At 39.6% G+C, this 19,468-nt stretch overlaps 1 protein-coding gene across 1 annotated transcript in view; it reads right to left on the reverse strand.

Moving 5' to 3' along the window:
* Positions 1-16,633, reverse strand: part of LOC131106038 (filamin-B) — a 52,712-nt gene extending 36,079 nt beyond the window's left edge. The window contains exons 1-8 of the mRNA XM_058054696.1: positions 16,028-16,633; positions 3,478-3,587; positions 3,267-3,402; positions 2,287-2,384; positions 2,012-2,159; positions 1,458-1,576; positions 1,296-1,370; positions 1,059-1,221 (exon numbers count right to left, since the gene is read on the reverse strand). Of these exons, the coding sequence (XP_057910679.1) occupies positions 1,059-1,221; positions 1,296-1,370; positions 1,458-1,576; positions 2,012-2,159; positions 2,287-2,384; positions 3,267-3,402; positions 3,478-3,587; positions 16,028-16,319 (1,141 nt within the window). The 5' untranslated portion in view covers positions 16,320-16,633. The remainder of the gene's footprint in view (positions 1-1,058; positions 1,222-1,295; positions 1,371-1,457; positions 1,577-2,011; positions 2,160-2,286; positions 2,385-3,266; positions 3,403-3,477; positions 3,588-16,027) is intronic.
* Positions 16,634-19,468: the final 2,835 nt, after the last annotated feature.

Consider the following 19,468-nt stretch of genomic DNA (forward strand, 5'->3'; position numbering starts at 1 on the left):
CGCCAAGTAGGAAACCATATTTATACAACAAATATTACATAGATCATAAAAAAACATCTTAACCTTCCGTGTAAATACCCTGTTGACATTATTAGAGACCCCTGGTCATGGAATAACACCCCTATAGTCACAATCCTCCATTTGCGCAAACTTGTTTTGTTGTTGTTTTACAGGAAGTGAATTTCCGCCAAGTAGGAAACCATATTTATACAACAAATATTACATAGATCATAAAAAAAACATCTTAACCTTCTATGTAAATACCCTGTTGACATTATTAGAGACCCCTGGTCATGAAATAACACCCCTATAGTCACAATCCTCCATTTGCGCAAACTTGTTTTGTTGTTGTTTACCAGGAAGTGAATTTCCGCCAAGTAGGAAACCATATTTATACAACAAGTATTACATAGATCATAAAAAAACCTCTTAACCTTCTATGTAAAACATTATTAGAGACCCCTGGTCATGAAATAACACCCCTATAGTCACAATCCTCCATTTTTGCAAACTTGTTTTGTTGTTGTTTTACAGGAAGTGAATTACCGCCAAGTAGGAAACCATATTTAGACAACAAATATTATAATTAGATCATAAAAAAAACTCTTAACCTTCTATGTAAAACATTATTAGAGACCCCTGGTCATGAAATAACACCCCTAGAGTCACAATCACACTCATATAGTAGACATCCATCCGTCCAGCCATCTTCCACCTCTTGTCAGGGATGATGTCAGGGGTTCAGAGTTGATATTGCAGTATTATATAGTTATACTATGTAATAGTATTGTGCCTGTTGTGTCATCATTCAAATCTGCAATAAAAGCCTGTTGTTCTGGCGATCAAGTCCGACCTCACTGTAAAAATTAATATGCAAAAAGTGACAGTGACTTTAGCATTGGGGAAAAAATATTAATATATATAAAAATATATATGTATTATAAAATATATAATATTATATATAATATTTTATTTATTATTTTTATTTTGTACGAGTAAGAGGCCTCCCAGTCTCTGTGGTTGAGTCCAAAAATAATGTATCAAGCATATTCTCTCACCAGCAGTGTAGATGTCAAAGTACGTGGGTTTGTTAGCAATGTTGCCCATGGGTTCAATTCCCGGTCCTTTCACGGCCACCTTGGAGGCGTCACCCAGAGCCTTGTCCACGTTGACCTCAAAGGGACTCTTAGGAATGGGCTGGCCTGCAAACAACACCGTCACCTAGGATGTGGAATCAGAGGCCTTTTAGATGGAGAACACAAAGCTCATGTGATTATTCTAAAAAAAAAGTTGACCTTGTGAGGTCCCATCACTTGAGGAACGTAGGAGACGTTATAGGTCTTCTTGGCTTCATTGGGCTCCACCTTCAGCTGAGATATTCAAAAAGCATCAGTGTTACTTTCTGGGCATGCCTACGATCACCATGGCGACAAGAATGAAGGGATTAAGATGCTAACCTCCTCTCTAGTGCCGTCTGGTTGGTCCAAATAAACGGTGACCTGGCCCTGCCCGGCGCTGAAAGTGTCCACTGTGAACACAGCAGGGCGGAGCACCCTGTTCCCCGCTGGTTCAATACCTGCAGAGGAACAAGAGGCCAACTTTCAAGCATTGGTTAACGGCGGTCACATTTGTTTTTTTGACCCAATGATGTTTTTGGTGTCCGTAGATTTCCTTCTCAGGCACAGACTTCCTGTCATTGTAAGACACACCAGTGTTCCCAGTCGTCCCAGCAGCCACCAGATGGCCTTTTAGGAAGTGTGTTCAGAAGAAACTTCCTCTGAGCAAGTATTTGTTTTGCAATTCCATTAGCAAACATCATTGTAAAGTACAAGAACAAGGAAGCTATGCAAACATTTTGGCACACTTCTGGGCTATCAATGGTACTTCAACATGGGAGCGGAGCTGAAACCAACGCAGTCGATTGGGCGAGTGAGTGGACGTATGTAGAACTGTCACAGTGCAACACGGATTTGAATGACATGAACGTGTAAATATGTGTGAAGTGGAGTACCTGGTCCATAAGCACGGGCCTTCTTGGGGTTCAGTTTGGGTTTCAGTGGCGCTCCTGGCTTTAGTTTGGATTTGGGGAACTGAGATAGGTAGGTCATCACCGACATCTCATCAACCTGCGGGTCGATGATCTCTTCTGGCGCAATCACCTACACGTACCAGTAAATGTGATGTAAATACGGTACATTAGAGCGTTAGAACGTTGAACATTTGAGGTACCGAATAGAAGCACATAACGTAGAGTCAAAGTAATAGCAATTTCAGCAGGAATCGAACCTGTGGGATTCCCAGCCATTCGTCAGCTAGCTGCATGGCTTCAGTAGCGTTTTGTACTGGTTTCACTGGATCCCACGTCTCCCAATCTGGACACAGACCTGCAAAAAACCATACAATGTTAACACATATAAAAATACAAATACATATCACTTCCTGAACAGCTTTAAGTCGAATCAATACTGAGCCTGGGTTGCCAGATGGACATTATATTCCCTACATTAAACACACTAGTTGTATAACTTGACCAACATTTTTAGGGAGAATAAATTTTGAGGGCTGCACGGCGGACTAGTGGTTAGCGCACAGACCTCACAGCTAGGAAACACGAGTTCAATCCCACCCTCGGCCATCTCGGTGTGGAGTTTCCATGTTCTCCCCGTGCATGCGTGGGTTTTCTCCGGGTACTCCGGTTTCCTCCCACATTCCAAAAACATGCTAGATTAATTGGCGACTCCAAATGTGAGTGTGAATGGTTGTTTGTCTATATGTGCCCTGTGATTGGCTGGCCACCAGTCCAGGGTGTACCCCGCTTCTCGCTCGAAGACAGCTGGGATAGGCTCCAGCATGTCCAACATGATAGAGTGAAAAGAAGTTCTCCTCCTATTGCGTGTGGAAGTGGTACGTTTTTGGCTGTTTTGTTTTGTCTTTGGGCTGCACGGTGGACGAGTGGTTAGCACGCAGACCTCACAGCTAGGAAACCCGAGTTCAATCCCACCCTTGGCCATCTCTGTGTGGAGTTTGCATGTTCTCCCCGTGCATGCGTGGGTTTTCTCCGGGTACTCCGGTTTCCTCCCACATTCCAAAAACATGCTAGGTTAATTGGCGACTCCAAATTGTCCATAGGTATGAATGTGAGTGTGAATGGTTGTTTGTCTATATGTGCCCTGTTATTGGCCGGCCACCAGTCCAGGATGTAATACCCCGCCTCTCCAAAGTAAGTATCAGCTGTTCTGTTTTATTGGCTTATGTTTTAAAAGTACCTGGCGCACAGCCGTCCACCAGCGCTCCCAGCGCCATTCCCGTCATCCAGTCTTGGTTGAAGTTGGTGATTGGCAGGTCTGGGACTTTGTGCTGGATCCAGCCCAGCAAACGCTGCTTGGGGGTCTTGGACTCGGACTGAAAAAAAAACCCAAAACCAGACGATTGTTAGCCTCTGCTGCATGACGGAACGAAGCAGAAGCAGGATACTACCTCGTCATCCTCGCCCTCGTACATGGGCATGGAGATGGAATAGTGCAGGATCAGAGTCCAGACCAGACCGAGGATTAGTTTCAGGTTGCCATCCACAATGGCTTTGGAATCTGGAGGGAAGAAATCAGAAGTGACATTTTGGTTTTAGTGTCGTATCCCCGCATACATGGACTCATGTACTACTGACAGTACTACGGCATAGAAAATACGTTCAAATAAAATACATACAAAAAAATACAAAAATACATAGAAAATCCAGCAAATGCGGTTTACGGTCTAGTAGTTTGGAAAATAAATTCCCCGCAAAAAATGCGACTTATACTCCAGTGCGACTTATGTATGTTTTTTTCTACATAATTATGCATTTCTGGCATAGAAATTACGTTAAAATACATACAAAAAAATACAAAAATACATATAAAATACGGTTTACGGTCAAGTAGTTTGGGAAATAAATTACCCGCAAAAAATGCGACTTATACTCCAGTGCGACTTATGTATGTTTTTTTCTACATAATTATGCATTTCTGGCATAGAAAATACGTTAAAATAAAATACATACAAAAAAAGGACAAAAATATATAGAAAATCCAGAAAATCCGGTTTACGGTCAAGTAGTTTGGAAAATAAATTACCCGCAAAAAATGCGACTTATACTCCAGTGCGACTTATGTATGTTTTTTTCTACATAATTATGCATTTCTGGCATAGAAAATACGTTAAAATAAAATACATACAACAAAAATACAAAAATACATAGAAAATACGGTTTACGGTCAAGTAGTTTGGAAAATAAATTACCCGCAAAAATGCGACTTATACTCCAGTTTGACTTATGTATGTTTTTTTCTACATAATTATGCATTTCTGGCATAGAAAATACGTTAAAATAACATACAAAAAAATACATACAAAAAAAATACATACAAAAAAATAAAATACATAGAAAATCCAAAAAATACGGTTTACAGTCAAGTAGTTTGGAAAATAAATTACCCGTAAAAAATGCGGCATGCTCCAGTGCGACTTATGTATGTTTTTTTCTACATAATTATGCATTTCTGGCATAGAAAATACGTTAAAATAAAATACATACAAAAAAAGTACAAAAATATATAGAAAATCCAGAAAATCCGGTTTACGGTCAAGTAGTTTGGAAAATAAATTACCCGCAAAAAATGCGACATACTCCAGTGTGACTTATGTATGTTTTTTTCTACATAATTATGCATTTTTGGCCTTGTGCGACTTATACTCCGGAGCGACTTATAGTCCAGAAAATACGATATTTCTTAATATAATTCATCACTGGCAATGCCAAACCTATATCAATAGCAATCGTGTGCTACTGTGTTAATAAATCTAAGTTTAAGTCACACTGTCTGTGCTTAAACCATCCGTGTGTCCTTGCCGACAGTTTTATGTTCGACATACTGTTGGTTCAAAGGATGACGTGCGGAAAGGGACGCAACACAAACATGAGACAGCAAACCAATTTGTAGACATTTTTCCTTGTGAAGACGTGCGAGCCACAAAGTAGCGCCTGTGCTCTGCTTATTTTGGGCTCAAGCGCCTCTGCAGGAACTGCTGTTGTTCTAGCATTAACAGGAGGAACCCAGGAGGATTAGCACCTGTCTTAGCGCAAGCCGGCCGCCAGCTAATAAAACAAACATTGAGCTCACTTTCAACAAACTCAAGCCAACAACGCGGATGTGAAACTTTAGTCTCGGGGACTACTTACTGGAGTACAATACAGCCAGTTCTAGAAGAGGTACCGTTGCTTGTTGCGCAACACAGGTGGCAGGAAGACAGAATGCAACAATTTGCTTTTAATTGTGTTTTGCGGACAGCAAAAGGCAGCAGCTGCACAGCTCAAGGACGCAAGACCACCTTTCTGACAAACACCAACAATGAGAGCATGAACACAACACAGCCGCTACAGAAGTATTTGGACACTGTTAATGATGTTCTGTACACACCGTGGATTTGAAATGAAACCGTGGATACAGTATCTAAGCCAGGGGTCTCAAACTCAATTTATCTGGGGGGCCACTGGAGCTAGGGTCTGGGCCGCATCAGGTTTTCCAAAAAAAAAAAAAAACGCATTTATTAAAAACAGAAAAATATACAAACTTTTTCAGTGCTTTGGTTCCGATTTTCTACAATAAAAGCTCTGATAAAACATTCCACTGTTCTCAAATATCTTAATTTTTATTTTTCTGCACAAAATAAGATAAAAAATAAATAAACAAATCAAGAATAAAGAAAATCAATCAATCAGTAATAAATAAATATAATAATAATAAAAACTTAAGAAACCACATATAGTTGGTGGGTAGACAAATTATTTTTTTCCGATTAAAATGAACAAAGCATTATTAGAGCCCTGTAGACATGACAAAACACGACTATAGTCACATTTATACTCTTTTTATTTACAACATATTGCGCAACTGCAGGGTCTTAAGACACATGCTAACTCGCAAACTAGAGAGCTAGCGACCTAAACGGTAGCCTTCAAGTTATTTCCTTTAAAATTTAAATAGACAAAAACTTACCACTTCCACACGGATAGGGAGGATAACTATTAACAGTTATTTAACCTTTAACATGAACATTAATCAAACGTAATAATTTTTTCTGGATACATGATACCATACAGCATCCATATCAAACTTGCGCGGGCCGCACTAATATTAAACTTTCATATCAAGGTGGGGTCCTGCGGGCCACATTTGGCCCGCGGGCCTCGTGTTTGAGACCCCTGATCTAAGCACTATTATGACACTATTGTGTCAAGGGACAATAAAAAACAAAACAAATAAAAAACATTTTTTCATCTCTCAATCACTTTCATTCTTTCCCGCTGAATTGGGAGCACCAGGGGGGCTGCACGAGTGCTGTGGTTCATGGAGGGGAAGATTAATTCCATTTCCCACACGAACTGTGACAGGTTTCATGCAGTTTTCTCCACCTCCAAAAGGTTCCTTTGCTGTGGAAGCTATTAGAATATATTATAACATGTTTGCTTAAATGCAAGGGCTGTACCCTACGGCATTGTGACCATTTGCAACGTTTGCTCTTCCATTCACATTACTTGCTACGGACCGAAACCATGAATGTACAATGGCCAACTCCTCCTTATCCATTGAAAGATTTACACACACAGAAGCATCCACAGAGGACGCTGGAGGTCGGCCCAGCCCGTTAAAACCCACCATTGGAGCGTCCCAGAAGCCACTGCCGAACAACTTGTTTGAGCTGTTGCTATGGAAACCACTAAACACCATGGAGACATTTATGTGCGGGTGGGAAGGAATACGAGTGAATGTGTTCAAGGTGAAAGAGAAAGTGTGGGACGGAGATAAGAACGGGGTTGGAAGAAAATGCCTCTCTTATCAGTGTGGCACACCTTCTGCCCTACAGGAAGTATTAATGAGTGAAAAAGTAATAAATGAAAAACCAGAGTATATGTCCAAAAAGAAAAACACAAAGGGAGGGGGGGCAGGGAGGCCCTTCAATATTAGTGCAGACCTGCCAACATGTATGAATTGGTTCAATTTGTATCCTTCACTGCTCTCCATATTTCGCTTTTGAGTGTTAAGTTGATGTGTGATGATTTTAGCCGCCTATCTAAGATGACACAGTGAGCCAGACTTTTATTTTGAGGAATGGCCTCCTGCGATTTCTGATGGGTTGATAAGCTTGTGAGTTTTCTCATAGCTCAAGATTGGAGCCACACCATAGATGAAAAACCGGAGTATATATATATAAAAAAAAAAACCCACAAAGAGGGGGGGGGCAGGGGGGCCTGTAGTGCAGACCTGCCAACATGTATGAATTGGTTGAATTTGTATCCTTCACTGCTCTCCATTTTTGTAATATTTAGCTTTTGAGTGTTAAGTTGATGTGTGATGATTTTAGCCTCCTATCTAAGATGACAGTCAGACGTTTATATTGAGGAATGACCTCCTGCGATTTCTGATGGGTTGATAAGCTGTGAGTTTTCTCATAGCTCAAGATTAGCGCTTCTTGGTGCCACACCCTTGTGCACGGATGAACAACGCTAACTAGTATTAGCCTAGATTTTGGACAACACACTTCCAATACATTATTTTAAAACATTGGACTGCCACAAGTAGATTTGATGCTAGCTGTTTCAGTGTTGCCAGGTTAGTAACTTTGTTGCCATATTTAGCGAGTGATTCAGTGATTTAAGACAACTCTAGTACTAAAGAGACTTTTGGAGAGACCAACATGGAAGCATGTTTCACTCTACTCAACTTCAGCGAGTGCTGCTGACTGAACAAGATGTGCAGCTACTGAGCTACTACTGTGTGTGTATTTGACCTACAACGCACACACACACACATTCCACAAGAGTGACATCATAAACCACCCAACCCCCGAAATGCACCACCCCCCCACCAAAACACACAAATTAAGCCCAAATAAACACAGAAATAGAAACAACGTGATGACATCATTTCCATTTTTTTGCAGCAAAACAAACACAAAAAATGTGTGTGAATGTTCAATGTCCCAAATAAAATCAGTAAAGATGAGACATTCCAAACATGTCTTATATGTGACACAGGACGTTATGTTATGTCACTCACACTTCAACACTAATTAAACCTTCCAGCCCCTTTCACACAGAATGGTAAAAGCTGGCATTTGTACATCTTTTTTACAGCAATTTTGCAGAGTTTCTGTGTGGAAAAAGTTTGTGGTTTGAGCTCCAAATGAATTAGCATCGGTGTCCCACAAGACTGCGTCCTAAGACCACTTGCCTTTTAATGCAACTCCCAACACTAATTAAACCTTCCAGCCCCTTTCACACAGAATGGTAAACGCTGACATTTGTACATCTTTTTTACAGCAATTTTGCAGAGTTTCTGTGTGGAAAAAGTTTGTGGTTTGAGCTCCAAATGAATTAGCATTGGTGTCCCACAAGACTGCGTCCTGGGACCACTTGCCTTTTAATGCAACTCCAACAACTAGTCCCAGAATAGGAAAGCAGAGTGAAACATCGCTGGAGCTAAAGAACATTTACCATCAGAGTCATGTGACGCCTCAGGCCCTTTGCTCAATTTAAACATAGTGGGGGAGTCCCAAGTGTGACCCTCCGCTGATGACATCACCGCATGACGAACACGTATCACCACAACGTCGCTAAGCCACATGACTCAGACGTGAGCCCTGTCATTACACAGCATATGCACACACAGCCTCACCCAGGTTATGATGTCATCACGAGCAGATGACCACTTTTTCTTTGCAAAGCCGCTTTCACCCGTAAAAACACAAGAATGCTAAAGAAACAAATGATGCTAAAGTAAAGAAAGATGCTTGTGGAAGATGCATGAACTCCAACAGTGATGATAAAGATGATGCTAAATTTAAGGAATATGGAAGCTATAGTAAATAGTGACATAGCAATGCAAACATCAGGACAGTAACATAAATAATGCATTAATGCTAAAGTAAGGGTGTGCTAATAATGATAAAAGTGAGAAACTAGCATAATGTGCTGAAGTAGATACGGGAACAAAAATGCTAATGTAGAGACACTAACATAAATGATATACTATTATATACTATATATATTATATTATATATAATATACTATTATATATACATAATATTCATTCATTCATTCATTGTCGAGGGGGGGTGTTGGAGCCTATCCCAGCTGTCTTCGGGCGAGAGGCGGGGCACACCCTGGACTGGTCGCCAGCCAATCACAGGGCACATATAAACAAACAACCATTCACACATAATATTATATATAATTTTTATTATTTACTATTATGTACATTTCCTATTATATAGTATATAGAACGCTAAAATGGGCATATTGATCTCATAACTAGCATTAGCATGCTAAAGTTGGGATGTAAACATAAGGAAACTCAACTAGCGCCATAAATGTAGAGACACTAACATAAATGATATACTATTATATACTATATTATATTATATATAATATACTATTATATATACATAATATTCATTCATTCATTCATTCATTCATTCATTTTCTACCGCTTATCTTCACGGGGGTCGCGGGGTGCTGGAGCCTATCCCAGCTGTCTTCGGGCGAGAGGCGGGGTACACCCTGGACTGGTGGCCAGCCAATCACAGGGCACATATAGACAAACAACCATTCATACTCACATTCATACATATTATATATTATGTATTATTTTTATTATATATATACTATTACATAGTATATAGAATGCTAAAATAGGCATATTGATCTAATAACTAGCATTAGCATGCTAAAGTTGGAATGTAAACATAAGGAAACTCAACTAACGCCATAAACGTCAATGCGCTAACAAATGTTAGCTCGGGATACTATAGTCAGTCAGTGTTAGCCATAATGATGAAGTGAAATTTTTTTGATTTTTTAAAATAATTTTTAAATATTTTTTTCTTTTTCTCTACTGTAAAACATCTTCGAGTACTCTGAAAAGTGCTATACAAATAAAATGTATTATTATTAAAAAATATAAGGTTGTGCAAAACAGTATCTAAGAAGGCTAACACAAGGGAGCTAACAAATTGTAAGTAGATGCAATGCTAAAGTAGTGGTGTTGATGTAAGGGCTAGCTAATAATGATGATAAAATCAATAATTTGAGGTTAAGGATTTTAAGTAAGTAGGTAAGTAAGTAAGTTTTATTTATATAGCACCTTTCTCAGATAGAAGTCACAAAGTGCTTCACAAAAGTCAAAACACAGAGTTAAAATACACATAAAAAAAAAATACTGGTACATAAACATTAGTACAGCATTACTAAGTGGATACAGTAACATGAGAATGCTAACATAAGGATGCTAACACTAACAATGAAGTGTTTATTGTTACAATGAACTTGACCTTCGACATCAGCATTTTATGACAATATGGCGTCCTAATTAAGTGGTGAAATCTTGATTAGCAGTCAACAATATGGCCTCCTCAGTCTTAATAAAAAGCTGTTTAGCTTACAGGATGTCTTCTTGTGGGAAAAACTACAAAAGGAGGACATGTTTATTTGCCGAAATGTCAAAGTAGTCATTGTCGCTTTAAGCATTGCACAAAGAGCTGCAGCGGGACGACGAAAGCAACAAGAGACCCAAACAGCGAGTCTCGACACTCATGTTACACACACGAACTTTGACCAGTCACACCTGAATGAGCTGAACGTGTTTCACAATAAAAAAAAAAAAAAGTGGAGCAACTCAAGCGCAACACACTCAAAAGATTTCATTCTCCTCTAAAAGGCTGCGAGGCAAACGGCAGCTTGTGACTTGATCACAAATCAAAGCATTAAAAAAAAAAAAAAAGAACAGTCCCTTTTTGAAGACTTGAAAGCTGGGAGCATTTTCTTGTCATTGTCACGACAATGTGTTTTTACTTTCAACAAGCAGGCGCTTATACTGCGTGTACTGCAGACACACTACACCAGGGGTCTCAAACACGCGGCCCGCGGGACACTAGTTTGAGGCCCCCGCCTTGAAAGTTTAATGTTACTGCGGCCCGCGCAAGTTTGATATGGATGCTGTATGGTATCATGTACCCAGAAAAAATTATTACGTTTGATTAATGTTCATGTTAAAGGTTAAATAACTGTTAATAGTTATCCTCCCTATCCATGTGGAAGTGGTAAGTTTTTGGCTATTTAAGTTTAAAGGAATTATTACGTTTGATTAATGTTCATGTTAAAGGTTAAATAACTGTTAATAGTTATCCTCCCTATCCGTGTGGAAGTGGTAAGTTTTTGGCTATTTAAGTTTAAAGGAATTCTTACGTTTGATTAATGTTCATGTTAAAGGTTAAATAACTGTTAATAGTTATCCTCCCTATCCGTGTGGAAGTGGTAAGTTTTTGGCTATTTAAGTTTGGAATTATTACGTTTGATTAATGTTCATGTTAAAGGTTAAATAACTGTTAATAGTTATCCTCCCTATCCGTGTGGAAGTGGTAAATTTTTGGCTATTTAAGTTTAAAGGAATTATTACGTTTGATTAATGTTCATGTTAAAGGTTAAAGGTTAAATAACTTAATAGTTATCCTCCCTATCCGTGTGGAAGTGGTAAGTTTTGGGCTTTTTAAGTTTAAAGGAAATAACTTGGAGGCTACCGTTTAGGTCGCTAGCTCTCTAGTTTGCGAGTTAGCATGTGTCACAAGACCCTGCAGTTGCGCAATATGTTGTAAATAAAAAGAGTATAAATGTGACTATAGTCGTGTTTTGTCATGTCTACAGGGCTCTAATAATGCTTTGTTCATTTCAGTCAAAACTACAGCTCCGCTAAAATGTCAACACAAAAGTGACATCGGCAAGCTTAAGCAGGTTAGCTAGGACATTTTTTTGTGTTTTACAGTTCCCACCGCTAACATCCACTAGCTTGACAGCACAAAGTTCCTCATGACTCTTATCATAAGGATTATGTCAACAGGAGGTGAGCAATCCCTAACTAAGGAATCCATACTGACCGCGTTCAGGATTTTATGACACAAGGAAGTCAGCCCCCCCAACACGGAGCCAACCACTGGTTTTGTTTTTATATGTTGCTACGACAACGGGTGGTACGCACTGGAACGCACATCTTGCTGTGTGTGTTTGTGTGGCAAGAATGAGGTCACATGGTGGCTGTCAACGCCGTCACGCTAGCAGATAAACGTGTCATAAAAAATAAAAAAGTGTGAACAGATCAAAGATTGTTCCATTTCACAGATTGTTAGCGCTATGTTGCTTGTGACAGTGCTTTTCAAATAGTGGGGCGGGGTGAACTGTGGGGGGGGGGGGCAGGTAGAGGCAGGAAGTATTTTCATTCATTCATTTTCTACCGCTTTTTCCTCACGAGGGTCGCGGGGGGTGCTGGAGCCTATCCCAGCTGTCTTCGGGCCAGAGGCCGGGTACACCCTGGACTGGTCGCCAGCCAATCACAGGGCACATATAGACAAACAACCATTCACACTCACATTCATACCTATGGACAATTTGAAGTCACCAATTAACCTAGCATGTTTTTTTTTGGAATGTGGGAGGAAACCGGAGTACCCGGAGAAAATCCACGCATGCACGAGGAGAACATGCAAACTCCACACAGAGGAGGTGGAATTGAACCCTGGTCTCCTAGCTGTGAGGTCTGCGCGCTAACCACTCGACCGCCGTGCCGCCCGGAAGTATTTTCATTGTTATTGTATTCATTGTATTTTCACCTGCCAACATGTACACATTTATAGTACTCGGCATGTAATTTGACTCTGGAATATGGTCCCTAATAAACTTGAGTTCCAATGAGCAAGGCAAGGCACAGCTCTTAAGGTGTCAGGGAGTGAGGTTTAGCAACATACTCGCCCCGTTTTAACTGTGTATTAACGAATGAATGTTGTATTTTAATGTATATTTTACTTTGTTTACTTGCTTTGATTCAACTCCATTCTTCTGTAAAGTGTATTTGAGTATTTTGAAAAGCGCTATACAAATAAAATGTATTATTATTATGATTTATTTATACTAAACTCACAGCCACAACAGCAGATATCTATTACACAGGCAAAGCTAACATTAGTTATTCTTGATTCTATTGGATTATGTCTACTTTGGCAATATTAATTAAGTATGAGCTTGAATGCATCACAACACAACCAGAGCCAACACAACCTTGAGTGTCAGCCCCATCGCCTCTAAGCAAGGTGGTGAAGTATGTGACACTGACATGTAAGTGACACGCAGAAAAAAGCTAATGTTGTTAGCATTGGACACATGGACTAAAGTATTGGGACAGTTACTTTCTATGAGATGTTGTATGTGCGGTCAGAGATATCCGGTGTTGCGCGTTTTACACCAAAATATTCCAAGCATGCCTTTGCGACCCTGGCCTTGTCTTGTTAAATTACACAAAGAAATGTTAGTTAAAAGAACTTAAAGCAGACGAGTCAAGTTATATTTATGAGGGGGCATAGAATTACTGAATAATAATAATAATGCGTGGTTCAATTCAAAATGTTAATAAAGCTCAAAGATGAATTATTAAGCATTCATTTTTTTCGGAAGATAGTGTGAAAAAGTGTTTTCATGTTTGTCACACTTAAATGTTTCATATCATCAAACTATAAATATCAATGACAACAGAACCGAACACCAAATTTGAGTTTTTAAATTTTGTATTATTAAGAAAAGAAAAAAAATCCACACCGAGACGGCCTTGTGTGAAAAATTGATTGCAGCCACTTTTAAACTTAACTGATTTATCAAGTGGAAAAAGTTATAAAGCCATTTCTAAAGTTTTGGGACTCTAGCAAACCACAGCGGGAGCCATTTGAGCCGTGAGAACATCACACTAACAGTAAAATATGGTGGTGGTAGTGTGATGGTCAGGGGCTGTTTTGCTGCTTAAGGACCTGAAGGAGAATGTCAGGCTGTTTGTGACCTTAAGCTGAAACCAACTCGGGTTCTGCGGCAGGACAATGATCCAAAACATACCAGCAAGACCACCTCTGAATGGCTGAAGAAAAACAAAACAAAGACTTTGGAGCGACCTTGTCAAAAATCCTGACCTGAATCCTATTAAGATGCGGTGGCATGACGTTAAAAAGGCGCTTCATGCTGGAAAACCCTTCAATGTGACTGAATGACAATTCTGTAAAGATGAATGGGTCAAAATTCCTCCACAGTGGTGCACAACGCTTGATTGCAGTTGTTGCTGCTAAGGGTGCTCCAACCGGTTATTAGGTTTCGGGGGCAATCACTTTTTCACACAGGACCAATAAGGCTTGGATCATTTAAAAAATTGCATTTATGTTGTAATTGTAATTTATTTATATTTGAACTTTAGTGACAAACATGCAAAAACATAAATCGGGGGGGGGGGGGGCAACACTATATGTTCAAAACTGGCTACAAATAATATTCATTCATTTTCTACAGCTTTTCCTCACGAGGGTTGTGGGGGGTCCTGGAACCTATCTCAGCTGTCTTCGGGCGAGAGGCGGGCTACACCCTGGACTGGTGGCTAGCCAATCACAGGGCACATATAGACAAACAACCATTCACACTCACATTTGGAGTCGCTAATTAACCTAGCATGTTTTTGGAATGTGGGAGGAAACCGGAGAAAACCCACGCATGCACGGGGAGAACATGCAAACTCCACACAGAGATGGCCGAGGGTGGAATTGAACCCTTGTTTTCCGAGCTGTGAGGTCTGCGTGCTAACCACTCAACCGCTGTGCAGCCCCGCTACAAATATTACCGCCTCTTAATTTTTTTCGCCAGACCACAAAGCTTCAAAAAAACGTCTTAACCGCCCTTGAGTGACATCAGCGACACAACACACACACACACACACATACTGTACACACACACATGTGTAATCATGCTAATTGTGTGTGGAGTGAAAACACACGGTTGCACTTTCCAACAATCTTTTTTTAGTCTTTCTACTTGTGTCCGTTCTCACTGTGACTGTTCATCTGCACTAAACACCAAAAAAGAAGAATACTATTTTTTAAAGGCTGTGTTTGTGGTCATATTTCAGTTTATTAATAGCACCGCTAATGGCTAATGGCTAATGGCGATCCCTACTAACAATTTGTGAAAAGAAAAAGGCTAAAAGGGCTTCCTCGCCTTTTGTTTACTTTAGTTGTAAACTTCTGTACTTTGTTGACCTCAACAAAGAGTCCAACTTTGCTGATAAAAACGTTGGCGCTGCGAAATCAAATATCCAAAAATAACTACAAAAATGCTAGGCTTTACAGCGTGTACTTGCCGACATTTTCAATTAGTCCTTCTCTTAAACACGTTATTTTCCATTTTTATTCACACAAATAAGGCTCAATTTGTACCCAAATATACTATTTATAACAAAAACAAAGCAGCAGCCATAGAGAGTCGAATCAGGAATCGAATACTATTCTAACACACCACAACTTTTATACAGCCTTCAAAACTAATGGGGATGGGGTGCGTTCATTTTATTCACCCACTCCTCTTTTTGGGGGTCTGCTACTTTATACCCACCTCTACTGCTTGCCAAACTACCTTAAGAAATGAGTCAATTTAACGCCTCTTTTAAAAAAATTATGTTGATACTTCATTGTGTGTGTAAAATTGATTTCCATTGATTTGTTTCGTATAGAAACAATATATACAAATGTAATATCGTGTTAAAATCCATAAAGATGTCTCTGTGTAACATGTGTATTTAATCGAAGACGTGCATGTCAAAGAAGTGACTGAATGAAAGGCGTCGACCGTCAAGCTAACAAGTCTATGAAAGACATTCCTTCCCTTCGTCATAAGTCGATATTTTTGTTTTATAAGTCACTGTCATCAATTAAAATGTTTGCCGAATCAAAGCCCGCGTAAAGTTCATTCAAACGCCATATTTGTAAAAACGCTATTTTTTTGTTTAGTTGGGTCATAATGGTGTGAATAAAAAATATACGCATTGTAAACGGAGGTTCTGCATTTGGTGGTATAGCAAAGTTCAACTTTATGAGTGTACCTCTCTTTTCTGGAAAGTTCCAAAGTTCCAACTCAACTCACCGATGGAGACAAGCTTGATGTTCTCGTTGTCCAGAAACTCCAGAGCGACCGAGACGTTCTCCAGCTTCATCTGCCTGAAGTTGGGCCTCTGGTGGAACCTGTGGTGCATCTTCTTGTGGCTCAGGACCTCCAGCAGCGCGATGAGCCTCAGGCCGTCGCCCAAGTCGAGCTGAAGATCCACGATCCGCTTGTTGACGCACTTCAGGTGCTCGTTGATCCAACGCGTAAATGTGTTCTGCTGGATCTTCTTCCACGGCGCGTCCTCCGCCAGGTCCTTCTCCGTGGTCGGCATGGTGGTTTCTCTCAGTGCTGGACCGTGTTTGAACGTTGAGGGGAACCGGGCCGGTGCGCGGTGCTTCCTCCGGGAAGACTCCACTGACTTTGGACTGCTTTGGGAGACTCGCAGAACCACTCGCTCCTGGTGCGTTCAGTGTCACTCGTGTAGCTGAGCTTTTTCTCTCACTTAGAATAGAAACGACGTTAAAGCACTGGTAAATAGTGGACAATATTCTTCACAGTTCGATCGCCAAGCTAGCCTACAATCTCAGACAAGTTCCTGCAAACAAAACAACAGAGCGATTTGACGTTGCGGTTATGCTGCTTTAGCTATAGACGTTCGTTACGCTCATTTTGTGGCAGAGCGTGAACGCGGCATCACTTTGGATGACGTCGAGCTTTGTGGCCAAAGATCGTCTATATGAGGTGGAGTAACATAAAAAAAAGCTTTCTACGATCCAAGTAAATTGTTGTACACGTTGTGCTTAGAAACACGTCAGGGTGTTACATCTTCAAAACCTGATAGAACAACAGAATATTGACGTAGTACTTGTGTTCTTCGATTAATGTAGTACTTTTGGTCTTACTTTTAAAGGGATGCAGTATTGTGGCCAATACGGTTGAAATGATCAGGACACATTGATGCAGATTTATTGTCATTTTTATATTTTCTATGAGGATTTTCTCAAGAAAAATGTTATAATGGTCAAGTTATCTGGCGCCCCCTACCGATGAAATGTTATTTTACATGTTATTATTGTAATTTTTAGGCTGATGTACTGCAGCTGAGGTGGTAGAGTGGTTGTTTCCCCCCCCCCCCCCCCCCCAACATGTTGCTGGTTCAATTCTTATCAAATGATTCCAACATTCAGTCTTAATTTTTTTATTTCTTTTATTTTAATTTCAATTTCCAACCTTCATGGTTTGCTAACGACGGAGAAATTAAATGGTCTTTTTTTTGTCCACTATTCCCACTTTTATCAACCGCTTCAAACCATTCCGACATTCCGACGATTCCGATCTTATCAGGACGTCTATCCCCATTGGTGGAAATTAATTGTACATTTAATGTTACATGTATATTGTATGCTCATATCACCTCGTACTTCGGTATGTGACAAAAATAAAATAAAATTAAAAAAAACTATATTAGGAAAGCAGGAAGTGAACAAATGTAACAGTTACTGATTGTAAAAGTACCAGATGGAGGGGTAGGATTTAATAAGCTTTGCTTCTTCCTACTCCTTTCGGACATGTGGAACTGGGAACTGATTATGTGATGCATTCAATTGTAATCTGATGCATGTTCAAATGAAATTAAACCATTACCATTACCATAGAATTCAAATATTAAAGAACAAAAACAGAAAAAAAAAATTAAAAAAAACAAAAAAAATGTAAACTATATTAGGAAAGCAGGAAGTGAACAAATGTAACAGTTACTGATTGTAAACGTACCAGATGGAGGGGTAGGATTTAATAAGCTTTGCTTCTTCCTACTCCTTTTGGACATGTGGAACTGTGAACTGATTATGTGATGCATTCAATTGTCATCTGATGCATGTTCAAATGAAATTAAACCATTACCATATCACTGTGCTGGTTTTGGCTCAGTTGCTGGTTCGATCCTCAGTGGGTGAATATAGGATTCAACACATTTCTCGACTCGTTCAACATGAATTCCACACTTCGGTTCAGCTTCAGCATTCATTGTTACTCAATATTCATTTTGGAGCACTGTAGTTATCGTCTGTCCCTAAATGTATCATTTAGTGAGCTGATGTCAGTCTGTCATTCTTTGTGCATGTTGCAATAGATGACTGATGCCTTGACATCATATCAGTCGATAGGCCAGCAGGTTCAGGCGTGTTTTAATGATTGCTTGTCTGTCATTTTGTGTGGATGAAATGAATCACACACAATAGTAGTGATACACAAGCATAGTGTCAATGTTTCCAGCTGATGTTCTTTTTTTTATTGTTCTCCTCTTGTGCCCGGACTCTAGCGGAACTTCCTCATATCTTTTCTCAATGATAACAGATTGGAAAATATCCTTAAAAAAATTAAATACAAGCAAAAAGTGGCAAAGTGTGGCGTTCCACAGGGATCAATCTTCCGACCACTTGTCTTCTAATGTACAATTTTACAAACCTTGTACATTCTTGACATCTTGTGTACTTCTAACTGCCACTGCATGACGACAGTGGCTGAGGCACAACTACCTTATCTAGAAATATTTTACTTATAGATATCCATATCTGTAAAAGTAGGAATCAAATATTTTCATTGTTAGAGCAGGGGTGGGCAAACTACGGCCTGGGGGCCACATGCAGACCACCAAGCGTTTGAATCCGGCCCGCTAGTATGTTATTTTATTCTTAGTATACAAGCTGGCAATATGACTTGTAAGTCGGATGTCTTATTTAGTAAAAAAAAAAAAAAAAATTATATTATAAAAATATTATAAAATTATATTTTGCAATTTCTTGAGGTCTGATGTTTAAAGTGCTCCAAATAATTCAATGCAGACTGTTAGATTTATAAGCGTAAGACAGCTGGGATAGGCTCCAGCATACCCACTCGACCCTAGTGAGGATAAGCGGTATAGAAAATGGATGGATGATCATGAGAATATATTTAAGTATCGATGTAGTGTATTTAGCTCTGTTTATGCGTTTAAATTTTTTGTTGAATTTAAATTTATATATATATATTTTTTTATTATTGTTTATATATTTTTTTAAATATATATTAATTTATATTTTTTTATTTGTTTTTTAATGATATTTTCTTTTCTTAGATCATTTATTTTGTAAAAAGGTAAAAAATATATGTATATTTCAAGTCAACACTGTTATTTTATTAAGTTATTATTATCAACATTTCAGGCTGCACGGTGGTCGAGTGGTTAGCACGCAGTCCTCACAGCTAGGAGACCCGAGTTCGATTCCACCCTCGGCCATCTCTGTGTGGAGTTTGCATGTACTCCCCGTGCATGCGTGGGTTTTCTCCGGGTACTCCGGTTTCCTCCCACATTCCAAAAACATGCTAGGTTAATTAGCGACTCCAAATTGTCCATAGGTATGAATGTGAGTGTGAATGGTTGTTTGTCTATATGTGCCCTGTGATTGGCTGGCGACACCGCCTCTCGCCCAAAGACAGCTG

The sequence above is a fragment of the Doryrhamphus excisus genome, chromosome 18 (assembly GCF_030265055.1).
Source record: "Doryrhamphus excisus isolate RoL2022-K1 chromosome 18, RoL_Dexc_1.0, whole genome shotgun sequence".
Classification (NCBI taxonomy): Eukaryota; Metazoa; Chordata; class Actinopteri; order Syngnathiformes; family Syngnathidae; genus Doryrhamphus; species Doryrhamphus excisus.